Source organism: Lepidochelys kempii, chromosome 4 (genome assembly GCF_965140285.1).
Source record: "Lepidochelys kempii isolate rLepKem1 chromosome 4, rLepKem1.hap1, whole genome shotgun sequence".
NCBI lineage: Eukaryota > Metazoa > Chordata > Testudines > Cheloniidae > Lepidochelys > Lepidochelys kempii.
In genome coordinates, this window is record NC_136383.1 from 139,578,930 (window position 1) to 139,598,126 (window position 19,197).

A 19,197-nucleotide genomic window follows, 5' to 3' on the forward strand; every position below is an offset into this window, starting at 1 on the left:
ATTCAAGTTGGCTGAAATTCGTTCGAGGAAGGTGGTTTTAGTTTTCGGCAAGTAAAACATTCTCAGCTGGCCAAAAGGGAGCGCAGAAGTTTGAGAAAATGGAAACGATGCCCACAGAAGTTCCCGGTCAGTTTGCCATCACGGCCGCTTCAGTGGGAGGATTTTAGCCAGCTTGATGGTTCGCTTGTCATCCACTCACCTCCCTGCACCCCTCCACCCCATCCTCGGAGAGCTGCTGCCATCGAATGCATAGAGCTGATTTGTCTACAGGGGGTCTGCAGTTGTTCCTGTGAGCTCAGAGCAGGGCCCACCTTCTGGCCTGTAGGTCCTACAAGAAGGAACAGATTCTGCTCCCAGGAGACAGACGGAGTCAGCTGTGTCTGCTACCTTTTATTGACAAATTATAAAACATGTTGATACAAGAGCCAGCTGTAATTCCCGCCGATATGTAACTAGATTCGCCCACCCCAGGCTGCGACAGAGACACAAACCAAGAAACTATTTTAAAAATCGGGCCAAGGGGCCGGATGCTGCCCAGGCAGAGCGCACTGGCCAGGGCAGGGAGGGAGAGGAGAGGAGTCCCCCCGTGGGGCCCTAGAAGGAGTGTGTGTAGAAGACATCCACATTGGCAGTGTAGTCCAGGGGCAGTGCCTGGCCTATGTGCTTGGCCCCCAGGCTGGCTCCGCCCAGCGCTGACGAGTGTTTCAGCTTCAAGAGGGTGAACTTCGAGAAGATGCTGTGTAGCTCCTTCGGCCGGGCCTGGTCCAGGACTTTGAGGAACCCTGAGAGAGGGGAGAGCATCAGCTGGCCACGCTGCGATATAGCTGGTGCCGTTCAAGGGCAGTGGGTGGGCTGGACGCGCGAAAGGGCAGGGAGCCAGGACGCGTGTAGCCCAGTGGGCCGGCTTACCTGTATTCTATTCATTGCTTTCTTATCCTGCTTTATGAGAGTTGTTAGTAATGCTTTTATCCTGTACGATTTGGCTTTAGTAGATAGTGGGAGGCTTGAGGCCTATAACCTTTGGCATAGATAAACTTAAGTAACTCGTAAGTTCTAGGGAACTGGAAGTAGCAGGCAAGAGGCAGAATTTTGTCCAGAATACCAACCTCAGCCACTCACAGAACATAACTGACACCAGCATCCGGAAGGTCCTGGACAGAACATCCGATTGCAAAGGTGCCATGACAGCAAATGGACGTGTCTGGTAATAGGGTAACACCAGACATATACTAACCTATAGAAAACGGACACCTCAAGGGGAGGAAATACAAATAAGGACCTCTATTGAATATGCATTGGTCACAGCACTGTCACCTACTATAAAAGTAACATCCCAAGGGCAGCGGAAGCTTAGAGATGTAGCCCTTGGGAGAGGCCAGAATGATGGCCACTGGGGAAGATGAGGACAATGACGGTGATGAGAAAGATAATGGTTAAGTAGATTAAGATAGATAAGGGTGTATGTGTGGTCGTCCAAATGTACTTTCTGTATTGTCTCTATCTGCCTTGTTGAGTTTGTGTGTATAACTTTGCTAAATTATTAATAAATTAGATATTTATAAATACATATAAAGAGTTCCTATGGTGTGAGTATTGCACATGTACACATCAGGGTTCCCAATTATATGATGATTTTATAATAATCCAACTGGGCCTGATCTTGGGACAAGAACCTGTTAATCCTCAAGTTACAATTATATTTACCCAACTTTGGGTCAGGCGACACACGACAGCAGACTCAGAATTTGCAGGGATCGGGGCACAGAGGCTCAGTGACTCGCCCAAGGGCACAGCTAGGAATAGGACCCAGATCCCTTCCACTCCCGCACCCTCACCCCAAGGCCTCCCCCTCTGCCCGGTTTTCTGGCTCACCTTCTTTCATCATTTCCCAGCTGTTCCACACGGAGCCCACGCACAGGATTGGCAGCCCCAGCTCGCCTCGGAAGAGGCTCTAGGGGGAAAGCAGAATTACCGATTGTAACCCAAGCCCGTGCTGCTGAGAATCAGGGCAAAATGCTGCACAGCACAGACGGAGCAGGAGGCCTGAGGCTGGCAAGCTCTCCCGGCCGCGTTTCAGGCCCAGTGGAGTCGGGCCCTCTGGTCGTTACCTTGTCAATTTTTGGCAGCACGGCTACAATGTGTCGAGCCAGGACTTCCCCAGCCTTGTTGAAAACATGACCGCAAAGAGGGTCCCCCGCTTGGGCACCTGAGCAGGAGAAGAGAAGGAAAGCAGGGGCCGTGGTGGCTACAGAGGGGCACTAGGGGGAGCGATTCCGGTTACAATGCTGCTGGGCTTGCTCCCATCCAGAGAGAGAGGCAGCAGCCGGTTTACAATGAACGTTTTCACCCGGATAATTTAAAAGCGGCCAAAGGGATTTGACTCGAACTCTCTAACGAACAGGGCAGAGCACGTGCCGGGGAGACTTCACGCCGCAGGGGAAGAGTCTCAAAGCTGAGTGACCGAGACCAAAAGGGGATTATAGAGGAGGCTAATTTATAGCCTGCACTGCGGAGACCCAGGGCGCGTCTACCTGTCCACCACTGCAGCAGGGTTTTAGTGAAGACACCAGCATGGGGCCAGGAGAGCTGCTCCTGTCCGCGAGAGCCAATACCGCTGTCACCGGGAGAAGCTCTCCCACCATAGCCCTGTCTAGACCAGGGTTTGGTCACAGAACTCTGTCGCTCAGGGGGGTGGCCTGTTCACACCCCATGTCCGTTTGCAATGCAGCCTATTCAGCCACGTCAGAGCTGCCCCAGGGAGCTTTACTGTAAATTGCATGGGAGGTGTACAGATTTCCCCCATCCCAGCAGGCAGAGTTAAGTAGTACGTGATGGGATCAGAGCAATACGTGTGCTCTGCAGATACGGCCCAAGGTTTGGGCCCTCCGCTCCCACACGCTGCCCCCTCTTTGTGCTGGCAGCCAGCAGCAGAAATCTACTACCCAGCGATTCCAGCCTTTTGAACAAAGTCCTGCCCAGGTCTCCCGTCAGGCTGTCTCTGCCCTACCACGTGCCCAGACACCCAGGGGATGGGTGCCGCCCAAGAACCGGAATGGAGAAGTAACCAAAACCACCCAGGACAAAGTCCCTCCAATACCCTCGGCTAGTTTTTGGCAGAATCCCGCAAACTTGGATTTCTCGAACGTCCGGTAGAGATGCGTCAAGAGGCCCATCCTGTCAGAGACCTGGAGGGACACAAGATATGCAGGGATGATGCGTGTGGCTGTAGCCGGAGTGCAGACTGGAGCAGGGGAAAGGGCCCGAGGGCTGCATTAGCTGGACTCTGCAAAACTAATCCCTTAACAAAGTAACCTCTCGCCGCCCCTTCTCAGCCAGGCTCGGGTGTGGCAAAGCTCCACTGTGGGGCGATGGGAGGGGAGCCACTGAGCGTAACCTGGAAGCCGAAGCCACAGCCATGTTGGCCCGTGATCAGGGTCCCCTGGGGCTGCTGCTGGCGCTCGCAAGCTGGGCACCGTGGGCAGGGCTGGAAGAGCCTCCCCTCGGCCGTGGCTCAGGCGTGGAAGGGGGCCGCCCTGCTCTGTGTGAAGCGGCGAAGGGAGGGTCCCAGCCTGACCCTCTGCTCGGGGCCCCTTCCTCAGACTGTGGGGGCTGCCATTAAGAAACCAGTGTCCCCACCCCACTGCCCATCCCAGCCACCCCCAGTCTGCTGGCACACTCGGCTCCAGGTACCCACGGCAACGCGGCGCGTGGGAACGGTGGTGGCTGGAGAGTGCAAGACTGAAAGGGTGAGTCAGACCCAGCTCCCCGAGCCAGACCCCTCTCCCTCCCGTACCAATGGCTGCCAAGCTGGGGGCTGCCCCCTACTCCCTGGCACGGAGGGACGGCCGTGCCAAACCTGAGTGGCGTGGGGCTAAGTGGCCAGGATTGGGAGGAGCCACGTTAATCCAGGATGGGAATGAAGTGCTAAACCGCTGGGGGAGGCACCAGAGAGTGGCCAGGAAGGTCCCAGGGTGGTGGGTGAGGGGCTGGGACAAGTCGATAGGGGCCACAGGGTGAGTGGGGAGTCTTTGGGGGGAGGGAGTTGGGGCGAGTGGAGAATGTTGGTGGCAAGTTGGGGGGCAGTGGCAGATGTCGGGTGGGAGTGGGACGGCACGGGGGATGGGACTGAGGTATTTGGGGCTGTGGTGAGTGGGATGTAGGCTGCTGGGATGGGGGGGCTGTCAGGACAAGTGGGGGCTGATGGAGAGGGGGCATTCGGGGGTCTGTGTGTGGGGTGAGGGGCTTATGTGGCTCTCTGAGGAGGTGGGGGATGTATGGGGTGGGGGTGCTTTGCTATCTAGTTATGGAAGGTGGGGGGGCACAGGGCCCCCACGTCCTTTAACCCAGGCGTGGTCACTCCAGGGGGCCAGGCTGCGTGCGTTCCCACGGGCAAGCGTGCCGAGGAGAGAAGCCGGTGCATGCCATGCTGCAAGCCGCACAGCAGCGCCCTTCAGAGGGCTCTGGAGAAGCAGGAGACCAACAGCTATGACCCGGGGCCCTGATCACAAGAGGTGCCAAGCACCCAGCAAAGCATCAGGCTCGCCACCCCTCTGAGACGCCAGACCCAGCCTGGTCCCATCTCCCCGCCTCGAGCCGTGCCCTCTTCCGGCAGCACCCGCGTGACTCGGCCAGGTACCTGGAAGTAATCGAACATGGCCTGCTTGACGTAGCCGATGTCGTGGGGCGGCACTTCCAGGTTGTCCAGGCAGTCGAACACAATCTTCACAGCCTGGTGTGCGATCCAGAAAGCTGCAGAACAGAGGCCACACGAGGCAGGCGGTTAGGCTTGGCTTCACTAATCCAGAGCTGAGCTGCTGCCGGACGGATCCAGCAGTGCCAGTGATGGACTTGGGTTTGGTGGAGAGGACAGGTCAGTAAAATACCCTTGCGAGGATGCTGGAGGTACCCAGAAGCCACCAGTACAGAGCCAGGAAATTGTGCATTTAACAGGCAAAATTGACAAGAAACCCAAACATTAGAAAGTAGAGAAAGTACCCAGGTAACCTTAACTCTGCCCCCTTCACAACACCGGCCTCCCACCTTTGCTCATTTCATAGCTACCCTAAGGGTTTATCTACATGGGGAAACTGACCAGGATAGCGGCAGCCCTTTAAATTCACATTTATCTTATTCCAGAATAGATTCCCCATGCAGACAAGCCCTAAGAAGTGTTATTTTCAGATCAAGAGCTTTAGGAAATCCACAGCCCCTGGCTTTAGTTCCGAACAGCAGCCCACTTGGACAGCTTTGCAGGCGGAGAATTGAAAACATGCCCCATGGTCTATAACTGGTTTTATGTCTCCACTGGAGAAACGCTAGTTCCATGTCTCATGTCTTAGATCACGGGACGTTATAGGGCCCGATTCTGCAAGCTGCAAAGAACTGCCAGCGACAGACCCCCACAGAATCAGATGCGGCCATCTGCTGGCCATTTGTCTGATCAGGTTTGTCTCCATGGAACACGGAGCACAAAGGAGGCTGGGGCCAGCACAACCATGGAACGGCTACACGGAGAACACTGTCATTTGTGAGATCACTGGCAAGAGGAAATCGTTACGGATGGAAAAGGGAGCCTGAGTTTCTGGTTCTCTCTGGGCATCTCCCTTTGGGGGGGGCAGAATTAAGGACATTCAGATCCCATACCTGCTAGTTTCCCTACATCCGAGTGCCTTGTAACCGTAATTCTGGATTTCCCGTGCATTATATATTATAACAACGATGTTCCCGTAAGAGCTTTTACCCTTCAATTCCTGATCTGCCACTGCTCCCCCGAAGGACAACGCTGCAGGCCACCTCTCATCTGAGAGCCAGGGACTCACTGAGAGACTTTCAGCCTCTCTGCAGCACCTGCTGTTCCCCGCTGGGCAAGGAACAGTCTCCCCAAGGCGCTGGCAGGGCGAGAGGCCCAGACTTGTTCTGGCTCGCTCAGCAGGGCAGCAAGCAGGGTGGGATGAGAGACCCACAGGCTCAGGAATCAGTCAGACATAGCTAGCCGCTGGCCCAGGCCCCCCTCCGCCCAGCCCCAGCATCCCCAGAACTCCTCGGCAAGGAGACACACCCCATGGCTTACCTGACCCCTCGTCTCCCATCATGTGACCCCACCCTCCACAGCTAACCTCTGACCCGTCGGGATTGATGAGTTTGCAGTTGGAACCGGTTCCCGAGATCAGCACCACGCCACCTACGGGGGAGAGGGAAGGGCTTACGGGCCTGAAGCCAACAGGTGACCGGGGCCAGGCTTAGGAAAAATGGCACTCTAGGCAAACTTGTATTTTGCTGCCCCCAGGCCCACTGCACCCCTCCCGCCGCCCCTGGGTCCCCTTACCTCTCCAAGCTCCCCACCCCCCATCACTGGGGGCCAACCCTGGGCCAGTGCCACGTGAGCCAGTCATTCCCTCTTTCGACGCTATTCCGCACACAGCGAGCGACTCCAGCAAGGGGCGCGCGGGCCTGATCGCTGGGCTTCCCTTGCAGCCGGACCGGTTCTCCCCCATGCTCCCACAAGTACCGGCGAGACCACGAGGGCTCCCCCTAGTGGTGGTACTGCCAGAGCGCGAGCTTGTTACTTGCCGGAGTGGGAGGTGCAAGCGGACCGGTCGGCTGCTGGCCGGTCGCCCCAGCCCTAGAAGGGTTAACGCTGCGCCCAGGGTCTGTTCAGACCCTTCCTGCAAGGCAACACTGGCTGCATCGACAACCTGCAACAAACCGCTCCCGTGGCCCCGTCCCCGGCAGCTCCCTGCCCCTGCGGGGCTCTTTCAGCCTTGGTAGGAATCAGGCGCTCATCAGGCAGCGTGACCGGACACTGGCAAGCTACCACTTCAGGGGACAGGGCTGGCTGGGCCCAGGCCCTTAGCAGGGCACACCACCCAGTTTACAGGGCCCACGTTTCCCTAGGGTCAGCAGCGCCTCACTCCTCTAGGGTCCCCCGTTTGAGAATCCCTGTCGTAGCCCCTCGGGGCAGAAGGCCGGGGCTCAGAGCCCCACTAGGGCAGCTTCCCACACCACCACCAAGCCTCAGAAACACAGGAGGTGGATAATAGTGTCAGTTTCCACCTGGCTTCCCCCCGCACCGCAGCAGGACCAGCACTCAGAACCCTCCTGCCCCGCCCCCAGCCCCGCGCCCAGCCTGCCGTGCGTGGTCCTTGCCGTGGTCGGTAGCTGTGGCCATGGCCCCGATGGCGTCCGTGGTGATGTAGTAGTTCTCGCTCAGCTGTGGGAAGCGGGTCTGCAGCTGCTCGATGAGTTTCTTGATGGCCTCTTCCTGCTCCCCTCCACTCAGAGACAGCCCCTGTGCCCAGAAACGCCGCATGAGTCCGACAGACGAGAGCTGCGCGCCCCTCCTCACCAGCACTGGGCAGCCCGGGCCCCCTCCGCCCCAGCCCAGCACAAGCTGCGGATCCTGCCGTTCCTAGCCGGCCGGGCGTCCTGTTGATCATACAGCATTTCCCACATTGTTCTGCATCTCATTCCTCAGACCCGCCTGCCATTCGCTTTCCTGACCCTCTCTGAGCACTGGGCGGAGGTTTTCCCTTGCTGCCCCCGGTCTCTTACCCGGCAGTACTGGGGAGCGGCTGGGAAACGACACCTCAAGGACTCAGTCTGAGAACCGGGCCCCAATCTCCTGGCCTGTGCTCTAGCCACAGGACCAGCCTCCCTCCCCTCTGATCTGACTGCGCCCCTGAGCAGCCCACGTCGCAAAGCCGGCAGGGCTCGTGCTGACGCCCGGGTAACTCACCAGCGAGCGGAGGGGAACCTGCAGGTTGGCGCCTGCCTTGCCTTTGGCCTCGCTGACCATCTCATTGATCCTTTCCAGGCATTTGTCCGAGCCGACCAGCTAGCCAGGGAGGGGGGAAGGACAACAAACATTTCTCATTAAACCCTTCCGCTTTGCTGTGGACAAGCTGCTCCCGTGCTAACCCCCCAGGATTGGGACTAACATGTAGACTAGAGCCAGGCATCCCCCCTTCCCGCCCAGAAGTGCTTGGCTCAGTGATCTCTGGAAGGAGGGGGGTGTTCCACACCCATCACCATAGCAGTCCACACTAGGAGCCTAGTGTGGATGCAGCTTATACCAGCCAAACCGTGCTTCCGCTGGGATAGCTTATTCCAGGCCGGCCCCAGCATCCTCCCCGTGCATACTAAGCAACACTGGCAAAAGCATGGGTGTTCTGGCATAGCTACATCTACGCTGGGGGCTTCTGCCAGCCCAACTCTGTCAGTCGGGGTCCCACCTCTTCACACCCCTGTGCCAGCAGAGTCTGTAGGATAGCCCCGGTCCAAGGGCAGGTGCTGAGTCTGAATCCAGAACTCAGACATCTCAACGTGTTGATTTCTTGGGGCTGGGCCCATTCCGAAGACGGGGACCCCAGCATCAGAACTGAGATCTGGACTTCGGACACCTCAAGGCAGCCTGGGGGCTTGGGTTTTAGCCCCCCGCTTTCTTGGTGGGGTGTCAGGCCGAGGACCAAGGGTGCGATGTTAGCTAACTCGGTCTGCCTAACTGGTTCTAAGAGTCTGCACGCCCCATCCGGCTGTAACTCAACCAGCACAGCAGGGGTTAAACGCATGGGCTCTCTGCTGGCCTAGCGGGGGCCAACTGGTTTCTTCCCAGAGCTTGGAAAATAGAGGTAACAAAGTGACCACAAGAAGTGCACTCTGGGTAATAGCATGCAAATTAATCCCCCCCCCCCCCCCGGCTATCACTAATCACCCTTATAGCAGCACCCTCACCCGGTAACAACATCCCGGATCCCTCTAGCCCCAGCACCGCCTGCCACGTGCTGCGTGGTCCTTACCCAATGGTTAGTGCAGGGCCCGTCGGTCTCTGCCAGGATCTTGCCATCTTCAGATATCAGCACCACCTTGGAGTGGGTCCCCCCGCTAAGGAATCAAGGGCACACACATGCCAGTTCAGTGTAAAATGGGCTCATGCAACCCCCCTCCAGTAAGGCTGGGTGAGCAGCCGCTCCAGAGGCAAAGTTCGAGGAAGGTGCTGGGAGAAATACCACCTCAGCCACTCAGAAATCTCTACAGGGTGCCTCTAGGTTGGGGAAAGTCACCATGATTCCCCATGGATGACGGAGCAGAACTAGGGCTCAGGTACTTTAGCCACCGAGTTTGAAGGCAGCTCTGCTTATGTCTGGACGACATGGCGCACGCAAAATACCTGTTCTGTCTACACTAGCTTTTCCTTCGTGCATCTTTTGCTTGCTCCACGTTAGGAATACAAAGGGCTTTGCTGGGATGGAAAATGCTCTCTGAATGATATTTAAATGCAAATGATTTCTCCCAAGCTACATTGGAATGGGTTGTGAAAATGTTAGAACAAAATCTCCAGTTAGCTTGAGGCACCCGGCTACTTCTGGCAACACTGACATTCACGATACACAAGGAAGTTTATTTTTCTTCCTCCCCCTTCCCCATTTAGAGCTATTGTAATATTACCAGCTGTCTCCCTCCCATTCCTTTCACCAGCAGGGAAATTACAGGGCCAGATGAGAGTGGGTGGAGAACTAGCCTGTGTGTCTGTTTGGCCCAGCCTTACCCAGCTGTCTGCCTTGCTCTGTTCTCCACTATGCAGCCCGAACACCGATTCGTATGGGATGCTTTTGGGCCTGGGGTTCTGTTTATTTTGGAAGCCAGACATAGAAGATGATCCTCTTAGAAGGGCGCATGTGGGGGACGGACTGGCTGGCTCTGGCTAAAGGCAGAGAGAACCTTACACCTTTTCTGCGGAAAAAGACCTAGGGGTGACAGTGGACGAGAAGCTGGATATGAGTCAGCAGTGTGCCCTTGTTGCCAAGAAGGCCAATGGCATTTTGGGATGTATAAGTAGGGGCATAGCGAGCAGATCGAGGGACGTGATCATCCCCCTCTATTCGACATTGGTGAGGCCTCATCTGGAGTACTGTGTCCAGTTTTGGGCCCCACACTTCAAGAAGGATGTGGATAAATTGGAGAGAGTCCAGCGAAGGGCAACAAAAATGATTAGGGGTGTGGAACACATGAGTTATGAGGAGAGGCTGAGGGAGCTGGGATTGTTTAGCCTGCAGAAGAGAAGAATGAGGGGGGATTTGATAGCTGCTTTCAACTACCTGAAAGGGGGTTCCAAAGAGGATGGCTCTAGACTGTTCTCAATGGTAGCAGAGGACAGAACGAGGAGTAATGGTCTCAAGTTGCAGTGGGGGAGGTTTAGATTGGATATTAGGAAAAACTTTTTCACTAAGAGGGTGGTGAAACACTGGAATGCGTTACCTAGGGAGGTGGTAGAATCTCCTTCCTTAGAAGTTTTTAAGGTCAGGCTTGACAAAGCCCTGGCTGGGATGGTTTAACTGGGAATTGGTCCTGCTTCGAGCAGGGGGTTGGACTAGATGACCTTCTGGGGTCCCTTCCAACCCTGATACTCTATGACTCTATAACTCTAGGTTGCTGGTGGGACTTCACCTCAGGTCCGTAGTAACCATCCCCGCCGCACATGAAATGAGTTTGGAAGGTCTTAGTGCAGTTCCCAGCAGATTGATGGCCACACCATAGAGAGACCCCACACCAAACGGGCCATGCAGACGGAGCTCTAACCCCTACAGTTGGTCCCTCCAGGTCAGGGCTGAATTGCATAGCGAAGGCCCGGGAGCAGCACATCCCCATCCACACCGTACCTGCCCCGCAGGCAGGAGACTGTCATCCCGCACTACAATCACATTCCACCTCCGCAGAGCACCGTCCCCTCTTTCCAATGCAGACCACTGCAAGCCCACCTGGACACCCGCCCACCATGGCTGCGAGGAGCAGGGGCAGGCTTCAGTGTAACACCCCCAGCGCAGACCCCTTCTACGGACGAGCCGTAAATTGCTCTGTGGGGACAGCTCACTGGCCCATTCACTCCGCCATCCTGCTCCAGCCCCAGCAGACGGCAGCCCTTCCCTGACAAACGTGACCAGCGAGCTGTGCAATGCTGCGGGCAACGTCTCTTGGGGGGAAGTGGAGGAAGGGGGAGATCTCCACTAGACTCGCAGGTTACCAACTCAAGTCCTGAAGCATGAGACTCAGTGAAGCTTTTCTGTTTTCGTTTACATGAGGCCAGAGTCCCTTCCCGGCCCACTGAAAGGAGAAACCCCCCACCATACATGAATCCAGGCGTCCTGCAGAGCACAGCAAGGCTGGTGTGATGCCACCCACGTTCAGGGTACATTTGACCTGAATTCAAATGCCAAGGATGCAGTCTATGGTTTAAGAGGCAGTGCGGTGTTACCTCGTTGAATAAGGCCCCGATCCTGTGACGACAAGCTCAGTGCAGGCAAATCTCCAGACCTGTAGGGCTCCATGCAGAGGATCAGGGGCTAAGTGTGCAAACCTCCCAGTGCCCCACAGGCCTGCGCCACCCAACAAGCATCCCCGGGGCTCAGCTGCTCCTAAAGGTCAGCTGCAAAGCCTCTGCTACGTGTTGCAGACAGACAGCAGAGCAGCCTGAATGGGGACTAGGAATGGTGCAATTCTCCAGCCACTTATGCAGGACCTCAGAGTGATCCTTTTAGTGCCTAAGGAAATTAGGCACCCACTGAAAGCCATCAACAGTCAGGTGCTCAATTTCCTTAGGCACTTCTAAAAAATCTCACTTGGTCTATGACTCTGCATCAGCAAGGGGGCCAGATCCACGAGGTATTTAGGGTCCTAACTTCCACAGAAATCAATGGATCTTTGTGGATCAGGATGGAAATGAGAAGCCTGAATACCTTGGAGGATCTGGGTCCAGAAGACTTTTGGTTCGTAATCTGGATTTATTAGAGTGGGGTGTGCTTGCTGCACGGCTACACTGTTGCACAAGACACTTACCAGGCACACTTCCTCTTCCACAATGGGCGTTTCCCAGTGCGTGAGAACAAAGCAATGTGAAAGGGGTCCCTTCCTCCCAGACAAGTTTCTCTTCAACCAGATTACAAGCAAACCATTGGAGGGCACAGTGAGGACAATAACCAGACCCTGGGCGAGGACGGGGTACAGAGAACTGCAGCATGGGCACATGCTTGGTCTTTGGAGCTGCCTTCCTCGGATTCATCTTGGTATCTTCCCCTTTCACACATGCAGCCATGGCAACAAGTGCAATTACAGTAACAACCTAGCAGATCCGGAGATCCTCTTGCCAGCTCCCCTGTTCTGAGCCTCGGGCAGAAGGCTGGGCAGGTACACAGCTGAACTGCATTCACCTTGCTTGAGTGGCACGAATGGGGCAGGGATCGCTCAGAGAACCAGGAAGTCTCTCGCTCCCACTCAGAGGGGGTCTCAGCCAGGCCAGCGTTGTCTCAAATTACCTTAAATCTCACCACTAACCAGGCCAAGGCCAGGGCTGGGTTAAGAGGGCTCAGCTTCCCCCTTCCCACAGGCAGGGCGATGTGGTCTTCTGCGAGACCCCCCCTCATCTTCCCAGCAGAACAGGAATTGCCAGGCCACAGAGCAAGGCAGCGCTGTCTAGTGGGGAGAGCACCGGACTGTGAGTCAGCACGGCTGCGTTCTAGTCTGGACTTGCCGGGTGGCCTTGGACATGTGACCACTTCACCTCTGCTGCCGTTTCCAGCCCGTGTCTGGTCAGTGTAGATCGTAGCTTCCTGGCACGGCAGCTGCCTTTTATATTTGTGTGGCCACTAGCAAACGGAGCTCATCTCAATCGCCCCCTAAGTGCCTATGGTATTAACAACATCAATGGTCCATCTAGTCCACTCTCCTGCCTGTCTTACTGGCCAGTGCCTTCAGGGGAAGATGCAAGGTCTTTGTAGTGGACAACTACAGAATAACCCATTCACAGGGGCAGTTTCATCCTAACCCATTCGCTAATGAATGATTTATAGCCCTCTAGTTTATCTTATTTGGACTATAGATTTTCTGTGATCCATCTAAATCTCAAAGAAATCCTTTCTGAAACCTCTTGGCCTCCATCATTTTCCTGTGGCAATGAGTTCCGCAGGCCAAGAGTGTGCTGTGTAAAGTAAGGATTTCCTTTATATAGTTATAGTAGCTCCTGCTATTTCAAGCTTCTCTGGGACAGGACTGTATTATTTAGTTCTACAGACTGGACATGTTAGCAGCTCTTCGGAAATTACAGTACAATAGGCATTAAATAGATTTTAATGGGGTTGCACCCTGTCCCCCCATGCATGAATCTGGCTCAATAGATTTTTAACACATACAAGACAATTTTGGAGGGAAGACCAGGCATTAGATGTGCAATTCACCTTTAAACGCAGTAAGATCTGCGCATGTCCCCCCCCCCACCTTTTAGAAATGAAAGTATTAAGAAGTCTTCATAAGAACAGCCAGACTGGGTCAGACCAAAGGTCCATCTAGCCCAGTCTCCTGTCTTCCGACAGTGGCCAATGCCAGGTGCCCCAGAGGGAATGAGCAGAACAGGGAATCACCGTATGATCCACCGCCCCACCCCCGTCTCCAGTGACAGAGACACTTCTAACACTTTGCATCTGCCATGTTCAGTCGCTGTGAGAGCTCATGAACAACCCTGCAATCAGGAGACAGCTTGCACACGGGTGGGGGAGAGGAGGGAGACTTTGGAAGAGGCAGTTTTCAGTTTCAAATTTCTAACGGGTTCTTTTCAAACACTGGTTTATAAAAAGGGGGAACCGTCAGTTTAGGCCTGAAAATTCAGAGTTAAACACTAGTTTAACAAAACTTTAAAAGGCACAAACATTTTAAACATTAAAGTTTGCAGCGTGACATCTTCCACTGGATTTCCTTGCCGCACTTCAGTGGAGATAGGGAAGTGAAGGTGACTAGAATTTCAGAGGGGTAGCTGTGTTAGTCTGTATCAGCAAAAACAATGAGGAGTCCTTGTGGCACCTTAGAGACTAACAAATTTATTTGGGCAGAAGCTTTCCTGGGCTAGAACCCACTTCATCACAAGGACTCCTCGTTGTTGCTGTTTTTGTAGAATTTCAAAGTGAAATTTGCCAGTCTGTTCCCCTGGGTTATCAAGCGTGGAGAAAAGAAAACCAACTTTTTCCAATCAGAAGTAATGAAGAGGACTTTTTAAAAAATATGATTTTTAACCTGACCTGTGTCCATTCAAACCACAAAGCTAAATATGTCAGGAACCCGGTTACAACAGACAGCAGGCCTAGCAGTGCCCCTGAATTCAGCCATCACCAAGTCTCCCGACAACAGATTTGTCATTTCAGATGGACTTTAAGTCCTAAATCCGAAAGGTAGCTCAACACCGAGCTGGAGAAAGTTAGCTACTTCAGAAGCTGAACTGTGCAGAAACCTTTGACCACAGATCCGCCTTGCAGTTTTGAATCAGGTATCACACCCACATCATAGCCTTCCCGACCGGTTATGCACACACAGCAAAGATAACCCAAGCAGCTCCAAGACATGGTTTGGGAAGGAAAACATACTTCCAATAAAACAGCCTTGTCCAGGTCTAATCACCCAGGGTAAGCGGTTTTCCTCTTCCAGAGGGACAAAGGAAGCCCGCCTACATGGGAAAGCGACACCAGTCTAGCTTAAAGCATTTTTTCTTTCAGTTTCATTTAAACCAAATCAGTTCTGAGCTGGCTTGAGCTAACCGGAAAGAAGCCACGCTTAATCCAACACAAGCATGTCCACACTGAGGTGCCACTGGTTTAACTAAATCTGTCCCAAGTCATACCTTAGCCGGGTCTACACTGCAAAGTTTTCCAGCAGAGCGATGTCGGTCAGGGAGTGTGTGAAAAACACCCACCCTAGCAGCACTCTCAGCCGTGCCATCAAAGCTACAAATGCTAGTGTAGACGCAGCTGTGCTGACAGAGAGCACTCCTGTTGGCATAGCTAATGTCCTTTGGGGAGGTGCTGTTTCTATGGTGACAGAAAAACTCCTTCTGCCAGCACAAGCTGCATCTGTGCTCGGGGGCTCTCCAGCTAGGGTTGCCAGGTGTTCGGTTTTTGACCGGAAGGCCACCGCCGACCGGGCCAGTGAAAGTCCGGTTGGCGGCGCGGCGGGGGCTGGGGCTAAGGCAGACTCCCTGCCTGCCCTAGGTCCACGCAGTCCCAGAAGCAGCCGCTAGCTCCCTGCGGCCCCTGGATGTTTGGGTGGCCAGGGAGGATCTGTGCGCTGCCCGCACCCCGAGTCCCAGCTCCGCAGCTCCCATTGGCTGGGAACTGCGACCAATGAGAGCTGCGGCCTGCAGACGCGAAGGCAGCTGAGAGCGCAGAGCCTACTGGCTGCCCACGCACCTAGGGGCTGCAGGGACCTGGCAGCCGCTTCCTGGGAGCCGCAGTAAGTGCTGCTGGGACCTCGCACTCCAACCCCCTGCCCCAGCCTGGAGTCCCCTCCCGCACCCAAACTCCTTCCCGGAGTCTGCACCCCCCGCTCAATACCCTGCCCCAGCCCTCTCCTGCACCCCAAACCCCTCATCCCTGGCCTCACCCCAGAGCCCACATTCCCAGCTGGAACCCGCACCCACTCCTGCACTCCAAACCCCTGAGCCCCAGCCCAGAGACCCCTCCTGCACCCCAGCCCATTCATCCCCCCTCCCAGAGCCCTCACCCCCCCCCACACCCCAACCCCCTGCCCCAGCCTGGTGCCCTCTCCCGCATCCTGAACCCCTCATTTCTGGCCCCACCTGGAAGCCACAACCCCAGCCCAGACTCCATATCCCCCCGCACTCCAACCCTCTGCCCCAGCCCGGAGCCCTCTCCCACACCCCAAACCCCTCATCCCCAGCCTCACCCCAGAGCCCAAGCCCACACCCCCCTCCTGCACCCCAACCCCCTGCTTCAGCCTGGGGGAAGTGAGTGAGGGTGGAGGAGAGTGAGCGACAGAGGGCGGGGGGATGGAGAGAGCAGGGGCGGGGCCTCGGAGAAGGGGCAGGGCCTCAGGGAAGAGGCGGAGCTACAGTGTTTGGTTTTGTGCAATTAGGATGTTGGCAACCCTACTGCCAGCGTATCTATTCCAGCAAAGCATCTATCATGTAGGCAAGGCCCGTGGGTTAGATAGGTGCAGTGTTCTCATTAAGCCAGATATCACCCTTGGTTTTTCCTACCCATCAAGTGGGTAGATTATTGCACATGGGCTGATTCTGCAAGGTTGCACCCATGTAAATATGGTTCTGTTTTCCCCTCCATACACTTGTCACTGGATTATAGACTCACCCCGGGGCAGGGACCATGCCATATAGTGGGACTTGTGCCGGGCTGGGCGCACCAAATAACACTCATCCAGGCACCTGCAACACCCCTCCTGACCCAGAGCCAGTTTCCCTGGTACAAGCGATCTGCAATGCCTTTAAAAAAGGCCACTGCCCCACGGGCTGGGCTCAGCACAATCTTCCCCAGCTGTGACACTGATGCCACAGAGTCTGACACCAGGATTTCAATTACCCCAAAATCCAGGGAGGCGGGCCTGGGGAAACCCTCTTCCAGCCTGAGAGTGACAGCTGGGGAGCACAAGCACCTGTCCTGCAGAGGGCTGGGTTGGTAACAAGCCTGTGGCCCATGCATCACACGGAGAAATCTCTCAGCCATCCTTTGGGTCTTCACAAAGCTAGGGCAGCCTGGGGGGCAACATGGTATCCCAGATACCGCATCACATGCCAGACACCAGTACCAGTCATCCCCTCAGGTACACATGGGTGTAACGGCTTCGTACGTTGGGAGGGGGTGTAAAGTGGACTCTCAGCCTAAGAAGTGTGTAAGGCATTGCATATGGGGGAGGATGATTTAGTTGGGGATTGGTCCTGCTCTGAGCAGGGGGTTGGACTAGATGACCTCCTGAGGTCCCTTCCAACCCTGATATTCTATGAATGGACTCAGGCCTAGCAGTGTGCAAGGCACTGCACATGGGGGGGGGATCTCAGCCCGAGAAGCATGCAAGGCACTGCACATGGGGGGGGTTGCACACTCAGCCCGAGAAGCGTGCAAGGCACTGCACATGGGGGGGTGGGGGATCTCAGCCCGAGAAGCGTGCAAGGCACTGCACATGGGGGGGTGGGGGATCTCAGCCCGAGAAGCGTGCAAGGCACTGCACATGGGGGGGTGGGGGATCTCAGCCCGAGAAGCGTGCAAGGCACTGCACATGGGGGGGTGGGGGATCTCAGCCCGAGAAGCGTGCAAGGCACTGCACATGGGGGGGTGGGGGATCTCAGCCCGAGAAGCGTGCAAGGCACTGCACATGGGGGGGTGGGGGATCTCAGCCCGAGAAGCGTGCAAGGCACTGCACATGGGGGGGCTGCACACTCAGTCCGAGAAGCGTGCAAGGCACTGCACATGGGGGGGGTTGCACACTCAGCCCGAGAAGCGTGCAAGGCACTGCACACGGGGGGGGGGCTCGCACGCTGTGGGGGGGGATGATCTTGGCCCGAGATGGAGACAGGGCCCCGCACACTTACCGGGGGGGACCCCGGAGAGAGGCGAGCGGCTGCCCCCAGCACTGGGGAGGGGGCTGCCCTCGGGCCCGCCCCCAGGACCCGGGCTGGTGCGCGGGGAGGGAGTCGGGTGCCCAGGGCGCCACCCAGCGCGACCCCCGGCTCGCACTCACCCCTCCACGCCGCCGAACAGCGCAGCCATGGACCTCCGCCCGCCCCGGCGCCGGCCCGCCCGCGTCAGCTGACCCCGCGCCCGCCCCGCCCCGCCCCGCGCTCCCAGCCCCGCCCCTTCCTGGGAGGAGCCTGCCTCTAGCCCCGCCCCCCGGCAGGGAACGCCCCGCCCCGCGGGAGGAGTCTAGCCCCGCCCCCCGGAGGAGCCAGCCTCTAGCCCCGCCCCCGGCAGGGAACGCCCCGCCCCGCGGGAGGAGTCTAGCCCCGCCCCCCGGAGGAGCCTGCCTCTAGCCCCGCCCCCGGCAGGGAACGCCCCGCCCCCGGGAGGAGTCTAGCCCCGCCCCCCGGAGGAGCCAGCCTCTAGCCCCGCCCCCGGCAGGGAACGCCCCGCCCCGCGGGAGGTGTCTAGCCCCGCCCCCCGGTGGAGCCTGCCTCTAGCCCCGCCCCCGGCAGGGAACGCCCCGCCCCGCGGGACGAGTCTAGCCCCGCCCCCCGGTGGAGCCTGCCTCTAGCCCCGCCCCACGGCAGGGATCCCCAGCCCCCCCCAGCAGGAACCCCTCCCCCGGGAGGGGCCTAGACCCCCCCCACCAGCCCCTTCCCCCCATTGTATCCCCTGGCTCCCCCAGGAAGGAGCCTAGACCCCGGCCCCTTCCCCCAGCAGGGAACCCTCAGTCCCCCCAGAGGGGACCCTGCCCCCCACCAGCTGCCAGCACCTTCCTCTCCCCACCCCTGAGAGACCCCCCAGGAAAGCGACATGCAGCTTTCTCTCCCCCCCCCTGCCAGCTGGGAGCGTGCCCCCCCCAGCAGGGCATTGTTAGCAACTTCCCCAGCTGGGGGTACCCCAAAACTCCTATTCCTGCTCCCTAGGCGGGGAGCTCCCAGCACCCCCTCCCAACATGCAACCCCTGGCACCCCCTCCCCAGCAGGGAGCAGACTGCATAGTCCTCTTCCCCCAACCCCGGTGCCAGTACCTTCACCCCAGCAGGAAACCCCTGTGTTCCCCCCAGCCCAGAGCTACCAGCCCCTTTCGCCCTGCACCCCCTGTGCCCACGCAGACAGCATCATGCACCTTCCTCCCCTGGCCCTCCGCAGCAGTGGGTGATGTGGACTCAGGACTCTTCAATTACGTGTCATATGCCTCACACTGCTGAAGGCGAGTCTCCTGTTGGCACAAAGGGGAGGAATCTGGGCCTCTGGAGCAGAAGGGGAGTTCAGCCCAGGTGGCTCCACATGACCGTGGGGTGAGTGGGACCCTGCATGGGCACAGATGTGACAGCATGAATGATTATTGCTTATTGATTCAGTAGGAATAACCGACTAGAAAACCTGCCATACAGCGAGAGACTCCAGGAGCTCAATCTGTTTAGTTTAACACAGAGATGGCTAAGGGGGTGGGGACTTGAGCCCAGTCTATAAGTACCTACCTGGGAAACAAATATTTAATGATGGACTCTTCAGTCCCGCAGTGGAAGGTCTAATACAATCTAATTGGCTGGAACTTGAAGCTAGACAAATGCAGACGTAAATAAGGCGTACATTTTTAATGGTGAGAGTGAATAACTATTAGAACAACCTACCAAGGGGCGTGGTGGATTCTCCATCACTGGCAAGTTTCAAATCAAGGTTGGCTGGTTTTGTAAAAGCTCGGCTCTAGGGATTATTGTGGGGCAGGCCTCTGG

At 56.7% G+C, this 19,197-nt stretch overlaps 1 protein-coding gene across 4 annotated transcripts; it reads right to left on the reverse strand.

Annotated features, from left to right (window-relative positions):
* Positions 1–355: 355 nt before the first annotated feature.
* Positions 356–17,594, reverse strand: NAGK (N-acetylglucosamine kinase). 4 transcript variants are annotated; one of them, XM_073343028.2, is made up of 10 exons: positions 17,521–17,594; positions 8,796–8,880; positions 7,736–7,834; positions 7,147–7,288; positions 6,071–6,181; positions 4,637–4,749; positions 3,098–3,185; positions 2,109–2,206; positions 1,873–1,951; positions 508–782 (listed from the first exon to the last, which is right to left on the reverse strand). In XM_073343028.2, exons 1-10 carry the CDS (start codon positions 17,547–17,549, stop codon positions 595–597), a joined length of 1,032 nt encoding a protein of 343 aa, XP_073199129.1. In that variant the 5' UTR covers positions 17,550–17,594; the 3' UTR covers positions 508–594. The 4 variants fall into 4 exon arrangements, with proteins under 4 accessions (XP_073199128.1, XP_073199130.1, XP_073199131.1 ...); XM_073343027.2 differs by lacking the exon at positions 2,109–2,206 and having other exon boundaries at positions 356–782; XM_073343029.2 differs by lacking the exons at positions 2,109–2,206; positions 17,521–17,594 and adding an exon at positions 17,372–17,448 and having other exon boundaries at positions 356–782.
* Between the last annotated feature and the right edge of the window lie 1,603 nt (positions 17,595–19,197).

What these genes read in the sequence shown, in the direction of transcription:
- NAGK (XM_073343027.2), bottom strand. Translation starts at nt 17,549, where the DNA reads ATGGCTGCGCTGTTCGGCGGCGTGGAGGG. An exon ending in GATGGGAGACGAGGGGTCAG is followed by an intron (nt 4,750 to 6,070) that starts GTAAGCCATGGG and finishes TCTGTTCTGCAG; the next exon opens with CTTTCTGGATCGCACACCAG. An exon ending in CTGCCAAAAACTAGCCGAGG is followed by an intron (nt 1,952 to 3,097) that starts GTATTGGAGGGA and finishes CTTTCCCCCTAG; the next exon opens with AGCCTCTTCCGAGGCGAGCT.